This window comes from Emys orbicularis, chromosome 2 (assembly GCF_028017835.1).
Source record: "Emys orbicularis isolate rEmyOrb1 chromosome 2, rEmyOrb1.hap1, whole genome shotgun sequence".
NCBI classification, from domain to species: domain Eukaryota; kingdom Metazoa; phylum Chordata; order Testudines; family Emydidae; genus Emys; species Emys orbicularis.
This window is the reverse complement of record NC_088684.1, coordinates 112,537,499-112,557,341: the sequence shown is the minus strand read 5'-3', so window position 1 is coordinate 112,557,341 and position 19,843 is coordinate 112,537,499. Positions and strand designations below refer to the sequence as shown.

General features: G+C 42.7%; 1 protein-coding gene across 1 annotated transcript in view; it reads left to right on the top strand.

Annotated features, from left to right (window-relative positions):
- Window positions 1-6,732: 6,732 nt before the first annotated feature.
- Window positions 6,733-19,843, top strand: part of DTNBP1 (dystrobrevin binding protein 1) — a 168,056-nt gene continuing 154,945 nt past the window's right edge. Inside the window, exons 1-3 of the mRNA XM_065398846.1 lie at window positions 6,733-6,875; window positions 9,769-9,819; window positions 15,181-15,231. Of these exons, the coding sequence (XP_065254918.1) occupies window positions 6,820-6,875; window positions 9,769-9,819; window positions 15,181-15,231 (158 nt within the window). The 5' untranslated portion in view covers window positions 6,733-6,819. The remainder of the gene's footprint in view (window positions 6,876-9,768; window positions 9,820-15,180; window positions 15,232-19,843) is intronic.

Genomic DNA, 19,843 nt, shown 5'->3' with positions numbered 1-19,843 from the left:
TTAGAACTGCACTTTAAAACATCATAATTATAACTTTTCAGTGGGAGTTTCTGACGCAGATTGCATGGGTAACTTGAAAAAGACAATGAATAATTAGTAATGGTTTTATTACACTTTTGGTGTCATCACTCAGCGCTTTAGGGTAGAATTTTCTATCCAAGCCTCATTATTATAGGTTCTATTATACACCTCTACCCCGAAATAACATGACCCGATATAACACGAATTCGGATATAACGCGGTAAAGCAGTGCTCTGGGTGGGGCGGGGCTGCGCACTCCGGTGGATCAAAGCTAGTTCGCTATAACGCGGTTTCACCTATAATGCGGTAAGATTTTTTGGCTCCCGAGGACAGCGTTATATCGAGGTAGAGGTGTATTATATTACATAAAAAACACATATTGTACCAGATGTCCCCTTTAATGACTCTCACTGCATCTTCTGTATGGGAGAGATCTTTATGCTCCAGTATCAAAAACAACAAACCTAATTGGTTAGGTGGGGCCCATGAGTGCCTCTTGTTTTTCCTCTTTATCTGCTCCTCCTTTGTATTCTCCATCCTCTCCCCCTCCACCCTAAGACAGCTTCCTTTTAATTCTAGTCCCCTGCACCTTCTTGCTCTGTCCACTCTTTGTCCTCCAACTATGCTCATCCAGGAAATATTCCTTTTGCCCTATCCACCCTCCACCCCAAAACCCCACATTCCAGAACTAAGCTGCACTCTTTAAATGGGGACAAACCACACCATGCTGGTCATCTCCTTTGTATCTTCCACCTTCAAAAATAAAGATATATCTTTGGGAACACATCATATCATGTGCTGGATCATACTGACTGCTGTCACCACCCCATGGATCCCACCGTTAAGGCAGCCGGCCCATCAGCCTGTTCATTTCTGAAAGGACTTGAGCGACATATTTTTATAGTTGTGCCTATTGTTCATCATTATTCTTTTGCCATTCAATATGTGAGAAAGAAGTTTTAATTTGTGCATTTAACTAAGTCAAACCTGGGTTTTCATAAAGACTTTATTCTCTTCCACATACCTTTCCTCCTCTCTGAGTCATAGACACTGAGTTTCATTAATGTCACTATTTCTCGGCCAGTCGGTATTTTTACAATGGATTTTTGTTTAAAGTAGGTTATAAATGCCTCCGGGAACAGACTATTTTTATTCTTTCTGTGTGAGGAATATCTAGGCCCTGATCCTTATGCATATGCTTAATTATACTATTGTGTGTAGTCCAACTACTAGTAAAGTGAAGTATGTGCATAAATGTTTGCAGTATTGGCATTCTATTGTGCTATATATAAGTGATAAAAATGATAGTTTATATTCTTTACTTTGGTGGTTTGATTTGAGGAGGAAGGTGCAATTCTACCAATATGTGGGGATCTTTATTTTGTAATTGTTTGGGTAACAGATTGGCGTATTCAGCAGCCTATCAGATTGCTTCTTTAGTCCTGCCCATTTTAAAAAAGGATGGGTGAACAAAATCATCTTCAGCAAGAAAACAATATCATTCATTCATTCCAGTGACATTCTGTACCTCAAAATAGCACCCTGGAACCTGCATATTCACCACTGTGATATGATTATGATATGTTTTGTACAAAGTATGCATTGTGAAGTATCATTTGAGAAGCCATGATCTGTTGAACATTACTATCCTGTTGTGTTACCATTGTATGTGAAGTTATGAAGTTTTGCTATGTGTGTGTTACTGAAATGTTGTGAGTCTGGGATATACCCAGAGCTGGTCTTTCAGTGGCAACAAAGGAGCAACTAACACCCCCCCCAATACAGATTTACATTAGGACTAGCCAACCATGGGTTGATGGCCCATTAAGTAGAAGTCACTCTCCCAGGGGACCCCTCCAAAAGACATGAACAATGGAGGCCCAGAGTCTCTGCAGGGCACATACAACATGTGACACCTGACTATGTTTAAGGCAGTATTTTTCCATGCACATGGATGGGGCAGTATAAATTGGAGTCTGTGACATCAGCCCAGGGCCTCTCTCCTCTCCCACCTACTCTGAAGACAAGAACGTTTGGAAAAAAAGACCTTGCAGTGGAGAGACCCAGGATGAGCAAGTAATTCAGCTGGTGTATTAAGAACCGTGAACTGCTTACAATGCGTAGTGGGGTGAGAAACTGTTTGATTCAAATCTTGCTTAGTCTGACAAGGTGTAGAATGTAGACTATTTTATTTTTATGTATGTAACCATCTTTGATCTCTATGCCTACCACTTACAATAACTTAAAATCTATCTTTCTGTAGTTAATAAACTTATTTGAATGTTTTATCCTTACCAGTGAGTTTGTCTAAAGTGTTTGGTGAATCTACTCAGATTACAAAGGCCGATGTATGGCCACTATCCTTTGACGAAGTGGCGAACTAATTAATGAATTTACATTGTTCAAGAGAAGGTCTTGAGCAGTGTAAGATGGTACATTTCTAGGGTGCAAGGCTGGGGGGATTTGCTGGGTTCTCCTTCTGAATAGTTCATGAGTGGCTTGTCATGCATTCATGCACCTTATCTGGGTGTGTCCCTGCATGTTGTTGGCTGAGGGATCACAGCACCTGGAGGATTTTGCTGCGTGTCACAAGCACAGCATTGTAAGAGACAGCCCTGACTGGAGAGTTAAGGCAGCACAGCAGTCCCAGTTTCAGGTTGTACCACCTGTCAGTTCCCCACTGCCATTTTCTCTTGCTTTTCTTGCTCTTTCAAAAGGAGTCCAGCCAGCTCCTATGTCTGTTTTGAATGACACATCCAAAGTGCAATTTGTACCCCATTTATGGCCCACGGTACTTTAAAATGCAGCCTATTCCCATCTTCATTAAGAGCAATGTAATAGAGGGGGATCACATGTCCCAACATGCTTGCATCCAGATGGAGCATAACATGGACACAGACTGGCCAACCTAGTGAGGAGGGCTTTAAACTAGGTTCGACGGGGACAGGGTGAGCAAAGCCCGCAGGTAAGTGGGGAACATGGAGACCTGGGAGATGGGTCGGAAACGAGAGGGAGTGTGGGCTATATTGCCAGAGAGAAAGGAGGTTCAGGACAAAACTGGGAGGAAAGATCAAACCAGTATCTTAGATGCCTATATGCAAATGCAAGAAGTATGGGTAATAAGCAGGAAGAACTGGAAGCGCTAATAAATAAATACAACTATGACATTGTTGGCATCACTGAAACTTGGTGGGATAATACACATGATTGGAATGTTGGTGTGGATGGATACAGCTTGCTCAGGAAGGATAGACAGGGGGAAAAGGGAGGAGGTGTGGCCTTATATATTAAAAATGTACACACTTGGACTGAGGTAGAGATGGACATAGGAGATGGAAGTGTTGAGAGTCTCTGGGTTAGGCTAAAAGGGGTAAAAAACAAGGGTGATGTCATGCTAGGAGTCTACTACAGGCCACCTAACCAGGTGGAAGAGGTGGATGAGGCTTTTTTTAAACAGCTAACAAAATCATCCAAAGCCCAAGATTTGGTGGTGATGGGGGACTTCAACTATCCGGATATATGTTGGGAAAATAACACAGCAGGGCACAGACTATCCAACAAATTCTTGGACTGCATTGCATACAACTTTTTATTTCAGAAGGTTGAAAAAGCTACTGGGGGGAAGCTGTTCTAGACTTGATTTTAACAAATAGGGAGGAACTCATTGAGAATTTGAAAGTAGAAGGCAGCTTGGGTGAAAGGGATCATGAAATCATAGAGTTTGCAATTCTAAGGAAGGGTAGAAGGGAGAACAGCAAAATAGAGACAATGGATTTCAGGAAGGCAGATTTTGGTAAGCTCAGAGAGCTGATAGGTAAGGTCCCATGGGAATCAAGACTGAGGGGAAAAACAACTGAGGAGAGTTGGCAGTTTTTCAAAGGGACACTATTAAGGGCCCAAAAGCAAGCTATTCCGCTGGTTAGGAAAGATAGAAAATGTGGCAAAAGACCACCTTGGCTTAACCACGAGATCTTGCATGATCTAAAAAATAAAAAGGAGTCATATAAAAAATGGAAACTAGGACAGATTACAAAGGATGAATATAGGCAAACAACACAGGAATGCAGGGGCAAGATTAGAAAGGCAAAGGCACAAAATGAGCTCAAACTAGCTACGGGAATAAAGGGAAACAAGAAGACTTTTTATCAATACATTAGAAGCAAGAGGAAGACCAAAGACAGGGTAGCCCCACTGCTTAGTGAAGAGGGAGAAACAGTAACAGGAAACTTGGAAATGGCAGAGATGCTTAATGACTTCTTTGTTTCGGTCTTCACCGAGAAGTCTGAAGGAATGTCTAACATAATGAATGCTAATGGGAAGGGGGTAGGTTTAGCAGATAAAATAAAAGAAGAACAAGTTAAAAATCACTTAGAAAAGTTAGATGCCTGCAAGTCACCAGGGCCTGATGAAATGCATCCTAGAATACTCAAGGAGCTAATAGAGGAGGTATCTGAGCCTCTAGCTATTATCTTTGGAAAATCATGGGAGACGGGAGAGATTCCAGAAGACTGGAAAAGGGCAAATATTGTGCCCATCTATAAAAAGGGAAATAAAAACAACCCAGGAAACTACAGACCAGTTAAACTTCTGTGCCAGGGAAGATAATGGAGCAAGTAATTAAGGAAATCATCTGCAAACACTTGGAAGGTGGTAAGGTGATAGGGAACAGCCAGCATGGATTTGTAAAGAACAAATCATGTCAAACCAATCTGATAGCTTTCTTCGATAGGATAATGAGTCTTGTGGATAAGGGAGAAGCTGTGGATGTGGTATACCTAGACTTTAGTAAGGCATTTGATACGGTCTCGCATGATATTCTTATCGATAAACTAGGCAAATACAATTTAGATGGGGCTACTATAAAGTGGGTGCATAACTGGCTGGATAACCATACTCAGAGAGTTATTATTAATGGTTCCCAATCCTGCTGGAAAGGCATAACGAGTGGGGTTCCGCAGGGGTCTGTTTTGGGACCGGCTCTGTTCAATATCTTCATTAACGACTTAGATATTGGCATAGAAAGTACGCTTATTAAGTTTGCGGATGATACCAAACTGGGAGGGATTGCAACTGCTTTGGAGGACAGGGTCATAATTCAAAATGATCTGGACAAATTGGAGAAATGGTCTGAGTTAAACAGGATGAAGTTTAACAAAGACAAATGCAAAGTGCTCCACTTAGGAAGAAAAAATCAGTTTCACACATACAGAATGGGAAGAGACTGTCTAGGAAGGAGTACGGCAGAAAGGGATCTAGGGCTTATAGTGGACCACAAGCTAAATATGAGTCAACAGTGTGATGCTGTTGCAAAAAAAGCAAACATGATTCTGGGATGTATTAACAGGTGTGTTGTGAGCAAGACACGAGAAGTCATTCTTCCGCTCTACTCTGCTCTGGTTAGGCCTCAGCTGGAGTATTGTGTCCAGTTCTGGGCACCACATTTCAAGAAAGATGTGGAGAAATTGGAAAGGGTCCAGAGAAGAGCAACAAGAATGATTAAAGGTCTTGAGAACATGACCTATGAAGGAAGGCTGAAAGAATTGGGTTTGTTTAGTTTGGAAAAGAGAAGACTGAGAGGGGACATGATAGCAGTTTTCAGGTATCTAAAAGGGTGTTATAAGGAGGAGGGAGAAAACTTGTTCACCTTAGCCTCTAAGGATAGAGCAAGAAGCAATGGGCTTAAACTGCAGCAAGGGAGGTCTAGGTTGGACATTAGGAAAAAGTTCCTAACTGTCAGGGTGGTTAAACACTGGAATAAATTGCCTAGGGAGGTTGTGGAATCTCCATCTCTGGAGATATTTAAGAGTAGGTTAGATAAATGTCTATCAGGGATGGTCTAGACAGTATTTGGTCCTGCCATGCGGGCAGGGGACTGGACTTGATGACCTCTCGAGGTCCCTTCCAGTCCTAGAATCTATGAATCTATGCAAGGACTGCAGTCTCCTCAGGCTGCACTGTAATTAGCTGTTTCCCAACAAGGCAGCACCAGACACATCCTGAATGACAGAGGCTAGAAGAGAACACCGGGGGGCAGATAAAACTGCATTACACAGAATCTTAGGGTGACCAGACAGCAAATGTGAAAAATCGGGACGGGGGTGGGGGGTAATAGGAGCCTATATAAGAAAAAGACCCAAAAATCGGGACTGTCCCTATAAAATCGGGACATCTGGTCACCCTACCACAGATCCAGCACTTTCAAAGGGCTCACGTGGCTGTGATAACGTGGGACACACAGTCCCTTTCCCTCTCTGCTATTGCAGGGGGCCTTAAAGTAACAGAGTCTAAGGCCAGAACTTGGGACCACCAGATCATCCACTGGCCTCCAGGGTATCACAGGCCACCAATACGACAGCTCCACCCACCGCCCCCGTCCATCTAGCCGCTTCGCTCCCAGCGAGGGGCCCTGCGCAGGCGCGGAGGCCTTGAGTTCCCGCCCGGGAGAGGGAGACCGCGCGCACACGGCGGCCGGGAAAAGCAAAAGGAAGAAGCCTCTTCACTGTTCTTTACCTACGTCATGACATCACTGCGCGACGGCGATAGAGGCGGAAGGGGAGGGAATATCAACGGCCCTGGGGCGGGGCCTCCGTTCCCGGAATGAAAGCCAGAGTGGGGAGGTAACTGTCGCCAATAGCCTTGCGAGAAACGCCTTTTCCCCTCCCCCTCTGCGCGCGGAGGTAGGCGGCTCCGCCCCCGTCCCGCCCCGCGCTCGTGCCGCAGTGAGTGAGAGGCGGCAGGGAGGAGGAGCGCGCGTGCGGAGGAGACGCGGTGGCAGGCAGACAGACAGGCAGGGGGAAGATGTTTGAGACTCTGCGCGAGCGGCTGCTGAGCGTGCAGCAGGACCTCACCTCGGGGTGGGTAGCCCCGCCCCTCCGCGCGCGGAGCCCCGCGGGGGGAAAGTTCTTCCAAGTCCCCGCCGGGGACAACGGTGCTCGGGGGGCGCGCGTGAGGTCGGGCTGCGGGAGCCGGGCGGGACTCGGGGGCACGTTGCCCAGCCCGGCAGGGTCGCAGCCCCTCTCCCACCCTGGGGCGGTTACAGGCCGAGTTCCGAATAGTGGCTCTCAGCCGAAAGTTTCAGCCCCCCCGTGTCCCGCTCTCTGCCCCGCTGCTCCTAGGGGCCCGCCCAGACCCCGCCGGGAGCGAGCGCCCCATGCCCAAGCTGTGACCAGGGGCGATCGCCGAGCCCCCCGCGGGCTCCCGGGCTTGTGAGCCGAGCGCTGTGTGGGGGAAAGGGGGCTATCCCTGCGGCACCGACTGCAGCCTCTGGAAACCTCCGGGCAGCTGCGGAGGCTCTGGCTGGGAACCGCTGCTCTCCGAAAACGCCGCATCCTGCAGAGCGGTAGGGCCCAAGGGAAGGGCCCCCAGCGCCCCTAACTCCGGGCTGTGCTGCGGGGCATCATCCTGGAGAGTTGATACAGACGTGTCACTTGGGGCGACCCCGGCCCTTCAGACCCCCCGACCTCCGCCCAGGGGCGCGGGGATTGCAGCGCTAATGGACTGGAACGGGAGGCGGTGTGAAGTGGTTGGACTTTGGAGACGCTGTGGGAGCAGGCACGGGGTAACTGGTGTTTGGTCGTGTTAACATTGTAGGGAGTGGGGGAAACGGAAATGGAGACGTGTCGGCATGTAGTAAATGTGGTTTGAAGGAACTGACCAGCAAAACTTCCTGGACCAAAGTAACGACTTGATAGGCGGCCCTGTAGTTTACACAGCTCGCTAAAAGCTTGTTAGCGTCTCTGCCTGTAGAAGGGGTGGCTGTCATGTGAGGGGAGGAGGCGGGGAAGGAAGGAATGGCTCCACCCATAGTTTAGGAATGGGAAAGGAAAACCAAAAGTAGAAATCTGAGCTTCAGTTTAATTTGTCCCACATCCTTGTATTTACAGGAAAAAAAACCCACTTACCAGCAGATAATGAGGTCTCTCTCTTCCCCCCCCAGAACCTTATTATTTGCAGTGGTTCCTGACTTATGGTTGCTTCCTATGGTCTTGTCCAGCCACTTAGGGATCTGATAAATAAATCTCACTGAAAGTCAGTGGGATGTAGGAGCCTAAGACTTGGTTTACACTTGAAAAAATATCCAACCTGTTGACATAGCTGCACTGAGGTAACACCCCATGTAGATACAGCTATGTCAACAGAAGGGGGCTTCTGTTGTCATTTGGTGAGGTGGTGTTCCTACTTCTGCAGATACACTATGGTGGTATGGTCTTCGTAGTGTAGGCCATGCCTACGCTACAAAATTGTCAACTTAACTTACATTGGCAGACAGCCACTGCAATTATTAAATTGCTTGTGTGTGTGCAGACTTGCCTCCTTGTGTAGGTGGTGCATGTACTCACCAGGAGTGTTTGTATCGATTGTATTGTCAGTGTGGGTCATGGTGGAACAGGTCTTGAAAGCCAGTATCAGTCGACATAAGCAATGCAGTGTCTGCATTGACACTGCATCGACCCAATTACATTGACCATGACTCTCTGCTGCTTGAGCAGGTGGTGTTAATAAATTGGTGTACAGAGACACTTAAGTCAGTGAGAGCCAAATTTAAGTGAGGACGTTTCTATAGCTAGTTTGACGCAAGGCAGCTTACTCTTCTGACAAGAAAAAATTACTACACGACCCCAGGATGGGGGACTGAAGCCTGAGTCTGCCTGAGTCCCAGCACCCACCGTGGGGGGCCAAAGCCCCACCGCCCAGGGTGGGGGCCAAAGCAGAAGCCCAAGGGCTTCAGCCCCAGGCAGGTGGCCTGTAACCTGAGCCCCACCACTCAGGGCTGAAGTGCTTGGGCTTCAGCCCCAGGCCCCAGTAAGTCTAATTCCAGCCTTGGCGACCCCATTAAAATGGGATTGCGACCCACTTTGGGGTCCCGAGCCACAGTTTGAGAACCGCTGATTTAGAGGATCATAAATTTTCACTATTGTTGGAAAGTACTCTTAAAGGTGAGAAGTCCCTATCTTTTTGGTCTATATGCTTTCTTGGTTCATAAAAGGTATTGCTTTACATGCATTTGAAGTGCGTGAGGGATTTTACTACCAAAAACAATGATGGAGTTGTACTAGTGGTAATGAAATGGTGGGAAACTTCCCAAAGAAGTTTTGTTGGCATGGAGGAGTGGGAATTTTCAAACGTATCTAAGACCGTGGCTGTATAGGAAAGTTTTTATGATGCAACTTCTGAAGTATAAATTGATACAGTTAAACAGGTATAAACTCCCTGCCCTGGTGCAGAATTTTTTATCCTGGTATAAGATCCTCTGTGGAAACTCTTATACCAGAATAAATTGTTTTTTGGTTTTACGTATGTTGCTTGGGAAGGGTTTAAGCTAAACCAAAAAAAAAAGTCACGCTTCTTCCTATAGAGTTTCCACACAGGGTTTTTATACCTGTATAACTGATAAAACTTTCCCGTGTAGACAAGATGCAAGTGATTCAGGAGCAGGAGTCCCAGTATAGATGCATACATGGGACTTGTACTCCTAAATCATATTAGGTGCATTTGAAAATCCCATATGCAGCTGTTTGTACAGTACTGTGTGAGAGAAGAAAGGAGGACTACAGTCCATGGAAGAATCACTTCATGTAATAGTCTTGAAAAATACAATAAATGGGGAGACAGTTCTCACTTCCAAAATAAACCAAAGCAAAATTGACCTTTATAAACCTTAAGGTGCACCCTAGGCACCTACTGTGTCAAGCTATTTTTCTGTTGTGGTCGTTAGCAAAGGCCTGATACTTTTGTTTTGAATTATAGGTTGAAGACTTTGGGTGACAAATCAAGAGAAGCAAAAATAAGCAAGCAGAGGTACTTCTGTATGCTCAAATATATAGCTTTGTCTTATGTCTTTATATTTATGAAAACATTGTTTAAACATAGCTAATATACTTTGGCAAAACTATTTACATAGTATTTTACATAATACTGAAATTTTGATGAAGAAAATGCTGCTCTATTGATAAGAGGATTATCCAAAACATATGGTTTAATAGATCTCTCTAGTTCCCACTTTTTAAAATTAGCCATTTTTTGGTGCTCAGCACTCAGTTTAAAGATGTTTGCTGTAACTAAATTATATTGTCCTTTATAATCTAGTAAATTAAACAGTATCCCTGCCCAAAACATTTGACACTTGAATTTATTATCTTTCTCCATGTGAATCTTAAATACTACAGTCGTTCTTCCTACGTTACGAGGTGTTTTTAAAGTACAAGAACAGAAATAAGTGCCTTTCATTGCTTTAAAAAAAATGATGATAAAGGGATGGTAACTTCAGAAGAGAAATCTTAAACCATTCTGTAGCATAGCTGAAAATAGCATTGGTTATATTGTTTCTGAAGTCAGCATTTTAAAATGTCATTCTGTTTTCAACATGAATAAATGGCATATGTGTACAATATTCAACTGCAGAAAAGTAAAACAAAAAACCCAAACAAAAATCCAGAGCAATTTTAAATAAATTAAACTGATTACTGCATTCTTGCACTTCAGAAGTTGTTAACTTTTGGAAGATCAGTCTTTTATAACTAAAAATTTGCCAATTAGTTGTCCATAATGTAGGCCAAGGCTAAAGTATTTTGTTGGGAGAAGGCTGAATTAGTAATTTTAGCAAACTCTGCTGTGCATATGTATTGCTCATAGGTGCTATAGTAATACAAATAATGTTTTAATGCAGGTGGCATATTGAAGTAATGCCATTGATTCTGTAGGATCTGTTATCATTGATATGTTTACATGAACTCTGTACAGTGAAAATTCATGAAGACTAGGGTCTGAATCCTCCATCCTGTTTGTGATGCTCCTGTGTGTCAAGGGGGACAGAGAGCTGCTTTGAAAGGGCAGCTGATGAGTCCTCTTGCATAGCTATATTGCATAGGTTGCCTGGATGGCATAACTGGCTCTTTTATCCCTTTCTAGTCCTGCTTTGTAGAGTCCGTGTTGAAGTGAGACGGAATTATTGATAGAGCCCTGTGAAATTCTTATTTTTATTTTTCAGAAATTTCTTCCCCATCTCTGCTTATATAGCCCCCCTCCAGGGTGGGTGGGAGGCCCTTGGGAGGGGTGACAGGTCTTAGTGGGAGATCCTTGAGGGAGGGCAGCAGTTGGGTTCTGTCCCCCTGGGGGTGGGGGTGAGGCCCTTGGGGTGGTGGCAGGGTAGGGTCCTGCCCCCCATCGGGGGCGGAAGGCCCTTGATGGGAAGTGGGGGCTGGATGGCCCTTGGTAGGGGGTGGCAGGCGCTGCCTCCTGTAAGGGCAGGAGCCCTTCGGTGGAGGGCGGCAAGGTGGGGTGATAGCTCCTGTCATGATGGGGCAGGCAGGCCAAACTTTCCATTTTATTTCATTTTTTTACGTTTATTTTTGTTTTATTTCATGTTGTTTTGCCTTTGTGAAAAACATAGGGCTCTAATTATTGAGATTGTGGAGGTGTCACCAGAGATCCTTGTGCGCTAGTGATTCTTCACTGACAGAACATGCTAGAGGGCTGTTGCAGCGAGCAATAGGTTAGAGCAGTGGTTCCCAAACTTTTTACTAAGGTGACCCACCATCTGCATTTTGTCTTTTTGGGGACCCACCATTACCCCTCCTCCACCCCTTGCCATCCTACCCCTCTGTTCCTCCTCTTCTCAGCCCTCCAGCCCCTGCTGTCTTCTCCCTTCCAGCACCCTGCGCTCCCCCTTTCACTCTCCAGCCTTCTTAGTCCAAGTGCTGTGCTCAGCTCCCCCTAGCTTCCTTGTTCTGGCGATCCCAGCCCTGCCCCTTCCTGCAGCCCCAGCTGGCCCCTCTCTTTCTGCTGCTGAGCCTGTATCGCTACCAGGCTGCTGATTGACAGCTCATTGGCTACGGCCACTTCCTCCGTGCTGCTGCTGCCCAGATTCTGCTTCCCACACTGCTGCCTGTTAGATCCTTCCTGTGACATGAGGTCAGGACCCACTTTTTGGGAAACACTGGGTTAGTTTAGCCTTGAGGGTACTCTAGCCTCAGACTAGGTGAACACAAAGGTGGCTTTAAACCATATTTGCTTCCTCTCCACTGACCAGGTTCTGAAGCAAACATAACATAGCTTGATCTTTGAATCTAACTAATAAACAACTGTTGAGTCATATTATTTACATCACATACACCATCATTCAAACAGTTGGTATAACTGCAGTTTCAATCCATTCTGAGGGCCTTTCAGGAGTCTGAAGTGAGGAAAGTCTTGATGTAGTTAGGGCTGTCGATTGAATTGCAGTTAACTCACGCGATTAACTCAAAATTAATAGTGAATAAAAAAATTAATCGTGATTAATCGCACTCTTAAACAATAAAAATACCAATTGAAATTTATTAAATATTTTTGGATGCTTTTCTGCTAATTCAAATATATTGCTTTCAATTATAACACACAATACAAAGTATACAGTGCTCACTTTATATTTATTTTTGATTACAAATATTTGCACTGTAAAAATGATAAAAGAAATAGTATTTTCAGTTCGCCTAACACAAGTACTGTAGTGCAATCTTTTTATCATGAAAGTGCAGTTTACAATTGTTACATAACTGCACTCAAAAACAAAACAATGTAAAACTTTAGAGCCTACAAGTCCACTCAGTCCTACTTTTTGTTCAGCCAATCGCTAAGAGAAACAAGTTTGTTTACATTTGCAGAAGATAATGCTGCCTGCTTCTTGTTTACAATGTCACCTGAAAGTGAGAACAGGCAATTGCATGGCACTGTTGTAGCTGACGTCGCAAGTTATTTACATGCCAGCTGTGCTAAAAGTTCATATGTCCCTTCATGCTTCAGCCACTGTTCTAGAGGACATGTGTCCATGCTGATGACAAATTCTGCTCAAAAACCATCCAAAGCAGTGTGGACCGATGCATGTTCATTTTCATCATCTGAGTCATGCTACCTGCAGAAGGTTGATTTTCTTTTTTGGTGGTTTGGGTTCTGTAGTTTCCACATCAGTGTTTTGCTCTTTTAAGACTTCTGGAAGCATGCTCCCCACCTCGTCCCTCTCAGATTTTGGAAGGCACTTCAGATTCTTAAATCTTGGTTTGAGTGCTGTAGCATCTTTAGAAATTTCACATTGGTATCTTCTGTGCATTTTGTCAAATTTGTAGTGAAAGTGTTCTTAAAACGAACAACGTGCTGGGTCATCATCTGAGACTGCTATGAAATGAAATATATGGCAGAATGTGGGTAAAACAGCAGGAGACATACAATTCTCCCCCAAGGAGTTCAGTCACAAATTTAATTAACACTTTTTTTTTGTTTAAAACGAGCAGCATCAGCATGGAAACATGTCCTGTGGAATGATGGCCGAAGCATGAAGAGGCATATGAATCTTTAGCGCATCTGGCATGTAAATATCTTGAAATGCCAGCTACAACAGTGCCATGTGAATGCCTGTTCTCACTTTCAGCTGACATTGTAATTAAGAAGTGGGCAGCATTAACTCCTGTAAATGTAAACAAACGTAGCGATTTGTTTGTCTTAGCGATTGGCTGACCAAGAAGTAGGACTAAGTGGACTTGTAGGCTCTAAAGTTTTACATTGTTTTGTTTTTGAGTGCAGTTATGTAACCAAAAAAACTACATTTGTAAACTGCACTTTCATGATAAAGAGATTGCACTACAGTACTTGTATTAGGTGAAGTGAAAATACTGTTTCTTTGGTTTTTTACAGTGCAAATATTTGTAATAAAAAATAAATATAAAGTGAGCACTGTATGCTTTGTATTCTGTGTTGTAATTGAAATGAATATATTTGAAAATGTAGAAAACATCCAAAAATATTTTTTTTAAAATGGTATTCTATTGTTTAACAGTGCAATTAATCGCAATTAATTTTCTAATCGCTTGACAGCCCTAGATGTAGTACAATATATTTATAAAGTGTGGTCTTGCTAATATTTAATATGTGGTAGAAGCATTGTAACATTGTTTTCATATTTAAGTTTATTCTTGCTGATAAATTATACTTGTTATTGACTAAGAGGTATAGCCAAGTAATTGACTATACATGCGGTTCAATGTTAAAAATCTTCAAGAAATCAAATCAAGCTAAGCCAGTTTTATTGTCTAAAGACAAAGCAATGCAGTACAGGAAAGAAAGAGTAAGCACATTGGTCTTTCCCAGGAAGCGCAGTCTTGTAGCGTGTTCAGTTCACCTTACACAGAAGATGTGCTTCCCAAATGCCACTTAAGTTAGCCATCTTTTTATAGGATGGCTGTTTATATGCTGCACAGCACTCACTATTCATATCACTTAAAGTTTAACTAACCAGTTTGTGCCAGCTTTGTCATTGGTGCATCCCTGTACTTTCCTATCTTTTGTTTTGATTATTACCTTCCAAACACTGAGGGGCATGAAAATACTCCTTAATGCAAAGCATTCATACACCTTACATTATTTCCTTGTACCACATTATAGCTTTGTTTCAGAACACTCATTCATCTAGCATAACATGACAATTTTTGTATTTGCCTAAGCCATGTGCTGAGAAATTTGTCCCAGGGCATTGTGGGATATGTTATCTTGGCATAAGTGAGCAAGAATAAGCATAGTACAATTTAGCATGATTCCCCTCCCCCTGCACACACACAAATGTTAATATTGTGCATGTAATACCTATTGGTGTGTATGTATATAACCTATTAGCTCCGACCAACATAAGAAATATTAGATTATGGGCTGGCAAAGATTCTTTCAATTTTGTAGCAACCACAGTTTTAATGAAGAGTGCATTAAATGCAAAACCTTTGGGCTTTAATGATTAGTGTCAATATATTAATGCAGAACTAGTTATCATTATTATAATCATGATTTCATAATCTACTCTTAAAGTGATGTCTGTCTTGCCAATGCATCTGCAAAAAATTGCCTTGTACATTGTCTGTCTATTTCTAATGAACACCAAGAATAGAGCAGTGTTAAGGGGTATAATGCAATAATCAAAAAAGGGAAAATGTAGGTGGATATCAGCTTAACATTGAAATCTAGTGGTTTTGTATTCTTTTATATTCTTGTAAAGTAGATTGCTTAGTATGTTTTGAACTAGACCATACAAAATGGTAGCAAATGGGGATGGCAGTGAATAATCCTGCACTGACGAGGAGCTGGATTGGATGACCTTATTCTCTTCCATTTTTAACTTCTGTGGTTTTATTATGTTTACAGGGCTGTTCAGTATTTGCCAAAGTTCTCTGCTGGATTGGAATTGCTCAGCAGGTATGTCCTTCCATTTTCATACTAATGTGTTTTTTTCCGTGGTTTCTTTCCCCAATCAAAATATTATAGGGGGAACCAAGTAGTAAATAAGATCATAAGAAAATGAAAACTCTGTATTGATTGTAGGTTTTGAATGGTGTGCAGTAAATAAAGAAGGGACTACAGATGCTCCCCCACTTACGCAAGCGTTCCGTTCTGGAATGCCTTGCGTAACTTGAATTTTGTGTAAGTCAGAAATGTATAGCTGACCGTTACGCGCCAAAAAAAAAAAAAAAAAATTCTAGCTTACGGAACTTTTTCCATAAATGCGGATTTGCATAAATCGGGTTTGCGTAACCCGGGGGGTGTCTGTACTAATTGAATGATGAGGATAGATACATTGAACAGCTGCCTCAAACCCAGAGCACTGTTCATCCTGTGCACTGAGTGAGGCAGGAATACTGTGGGGTGGGGGAATAGTATGTGATCATGTAATTAGGTTATATAATGTTATAAATTTTTCTACGATTAGGTTGCCTGGGCAACCTTAATTTTAGCATTTCCTAATTATTGAGTATTTGATTTTGCAACCTTAATTCTACTACATTCCGAATCCTGCAGTTCTTCTAATGTATCTCTTTGCATATAATATATAGTTAAGTACTATGGATTAGACTGTGATAACTTACAACTATCCAGTTTCTCATGCCACTGAAGCTCAACTGGTCTCTGTGCTGGGGCAGTCTATACTTGACTAATACAAAAAGACATCCAGCTTGCATTTTAAGTCGATTAGGGCCATCAGGCTTTATAGTATAGTGAACTCACCTCTCACCTTTGGTACTCCTTGCTAATTTTGAAGAGATTTTTAAACTTAAACGTTAAAGAAAATATTACTATTTTATTTGCTTCTTGTACTGGAGGAAAGAATGGATCAATTTTTTTTTACTTGATTAAGTGCAATAAAAACACTTTTTCTTGAAGTGGAAGCAAGAGGGTTTGGGGACAACAGAACAATCAACATTACATTGAGTTATTCTGCTATCTAGTTTGTTTTTTCTGATGCACTCAGATTCATTTTCTAAAATATCATGTGGTCTGCTCTTGACACATCACAATACTGGAGAGCTGAAGCATAAATCTGGCAAAATGCCTTCACTTGGGGATTTCTCCTGGTTGTTTCTTGATGTGTTTTTAGTTGATTCAGTTGAAATATCATTCAGATCTATGCAGTGTAGTTGCAGCTGTGTTGGTCCCAAGATATTAGAGAGGCAAGGTGGGTGAGGTAATCCCTTTCATTGGACCAGCTTCTGTTGGTGTCAGATACAAGCTTTCAGGTCTACACAGAGCTCTTCTTCAGCTTATTTTTGCTGACCTGAAGAAAAGTTTTGTAAGCTTGTCTTTGTCACCAACAGAAGCTGGTCCAATGAAAGATATTACCTCACCCACTTTGTCTCATTAAGATCTATGGCATTTGTAGCTGCAGTCAGATGTTCTCTTGATTTGTAAAACAGCCTATTGGAGCTCCTTATGCTTTTTTGTTATGTAGATTTGAAGTTGCTTTAGGCTGTCCTACAAGGACCGACTCCTTGACTGTTAAACTTTCCTTCCCTTTTCTGGACTTAAGGCGTACAAGAATATTGAACTTCAATATATATTTATTTAGAATTTTGTATAGAATTTGATCCTGTGGCTTTCAATTATCTGGGTTGTTTGCTGCATCCAGTTCAGAACCAGCTTCTCTCCAAGACCACAGTAGCTCCAGGCATTGTGAGGAGCTCAGATAATCTAATATTAACTCTTATTTGGTTGCCCATAATCTTTGTTTAGAAACATGTGTTCTCTTATGATGCCTATGTGGAGACTCTACCTTTTTGTGTGTCTGTTTTCCCCTGCAAAACAAACTATCATTCACACGTCTAGGATGTCATATTTTGCTTTTAAAGCTGTGATTTTGTTATGGATGCTTCCAAAGTGTGCTTTGACTTCAGATGAAATCTCTAACCGACTCCCATTGTCCACATTATTTTCCAGTCTCTGTGGTCTTCCTGTTAGGCTTCTTTTTCTATAGGTGCTTTAGGCAGGTTTTGCTTTGAATCTTTTTTAGCTTGAATGAGTACTCATTCCTTTGACTTGGATCTCCTTGGAGTAAGGAGTCCCTTACTGACTGCTGAGTTGACCCCGATTATAAATACTTTATCTGTTATATAACTATTGTGTTGGCACTGATTTAGCACTGGTTTTCTTCTTGAGGTGATAATGAAAATCTTATAAAATGTTTTGGAATGTTACATATAAAAAATTGAATTATATGAATGGATTTTTCTTCTATGAGAGAGGCAGTATAAAAAAAGTCCTTATATACATACATGTCTGTCTTGGAGATCAAAACTGATGTAGACCAAAGAAATGTGTGCAGAAAAAGCATATGAAATGCATGCAAAAATAGTTTTTATGTATCGGTATGTGTGTATTCCAGGTTTAATAAGTTGAGTTCTGGAGCAGGTAGTTAAGCAGATGGTACTATTACCTAATGCATTGTCATATGGCAGTGGAAGGTAAGCTGCACAAGAACGCATGATTCTGCCCTTGGCTATATGAATTAAGGTTGTTGTCCCCGTCTCCCCCCCCCCCCCCCCAAGCTGTTGTGCTAATTAAGTCACTTGTGATTCTACTTCCAAAATTGAAAACCTGTTGGTTCTGTCAATTACAAAACATGTTCCTGTGGAAGTCCGTTAGGTAACATCTAATTCCATTTCAGTCATATAAGTCTAAAAGTTTGTGGTAAGTTGGGTCAAATGTAAGAGTATTGGTAAATTGAATAATTCACGTTGGTAATAGAAGTTTAATAGTTGCTAAAGCTGTATTATCTTATGCATAAGTAATTTGGAAGAGACATAGAGAAATACGATCCCAAACTACTTGTTTGGGATAAACCTCCAAGGCAGAGATCCAAAAAGATTAAGGTGCCTAAGTTCAAAATTTAGGTGCCTCTGAGATCCTCAAGACCCCTGCTCAGCTGCCGCCTTACTCTTGAAATGCCAAAATCCTTCATTGCTTAAATGTTGTTAGGTGTGTTTTGTTTTGTTTTTTAAATGCCACTGCACGTTGAGCAGGTTTGTCAGAGATCTATCCACAATGACTGCAAGATTTTTCTTGAGTGGTAACAGCATAATTAGACCCCTTCATTTTGTATGTGTAGTTGGAATTATGTCTTCCAATGTGCATTACATTGCATTTATCAACACTGAATTTCATCTGCCATTTTGTTGCCCAGTCACTCAGTTTGGTAAGATCTTGTGATGGAATATACTCCAGTATTCACTTCCTACACACTATTGTAATAATTTTTGTGAAAAGTATACCTTGTAAGATATCATTTGAAAACTTATAATTATTGTCCTAGTAACATGTCTGCTGACAACATTGCTTGTGAAGTTATAACAGGGGTGGCCAAACTCGCTGACCATGAGAGCCGAGTACGACAATCTTAAGAATTTTGAGAGCTGAGGCACACCTGCTGGGGCTCAGGGCTTCAGGTCTGCAGGAGGCACCTGCTGGGGCTTGGGGCTTCAGCCCTGCTCTAGCTGAAGCCCTGAGCCCTGGCAGGCATGCCCTGTGGGGCTGAAGCCCCAAAACTACTCCTCCTCCCCGCTTGGCAGAAGCCTCCACCCCACCACCTTGCTGCAAGGCAGAGTTCCCAAGCTCCTCTGTCCCCCCGCCCCCACCAGTCTGATAGGTGGAGAATGGCAAATGTGGGGGCACTGCAAGCCATACCTTAACCTTTAAACAGCCACATGTGGCTCGCGAGCCACAGTTTGGCCACCCCTGACTTATAAGATTCCCCTGTATGATGATGATAACAAACATTCCAAATGCCACAGCTCTGCCTAAGCAGAAGTCAGGTTTGTCCTAAACAACAGAAGGAATGAGTGCTTTCTTTAATTTGCATTTAAGCAGTAAGCAGAGATATTAAGGAAGGAGGGAAAATAAAGGGCGTTCCAACAGGTGGAAAAAAACAGCAGGACCTATCTTTCTACATAGACTTTGTCTCCTGGGTCTCAGCTGGAAATGGTTTTTTTTTAACAGGGGCACTGAAACTATTAAAAAGGAGGGACAAAAATATCTGAAGGCACCTCTCTCTCTCTCACCTCATTCTCAGCACCTGAGAACACAAAAGGAAACAGCAATTGGACTCTGGGGGAGGGGTCCTGGCCAGACATGCTAAAAATGCAGAAATTGGGCCTGTTTTTGGCTTAATTGACTTGAGTTACTTGTTGGCTAGTTTTTGGCTTGTAGCTTGTTGCTTCTTTTTTTTGGACCGGCTCCCAGCAAGCAGGGGCAAGGGGGGGAGAGAGTCAGGGGTGCACAGCGGACCCACCACAGTCCCAGACTGCACCCTGGGGGTTCTAGTCACATAGAGTGGTGGGGTTTTTAGGGATTGGCTTGTTTTGGCCTTGGTTTGAAATGGGATTCGCTTGATTTTTGGCTTTATTGTGAAAGTCAGGGTGCTTATTTACTGCGTGAAAGTTGGCAATTGTGGTCCTGACCTGAAAGTTTGCTCAGTAATCTGCTGGATCTTGTGGTGAGAGAGTTTGCTTTGCAACTAAGGCCTTGTCTGCACTACACAGTT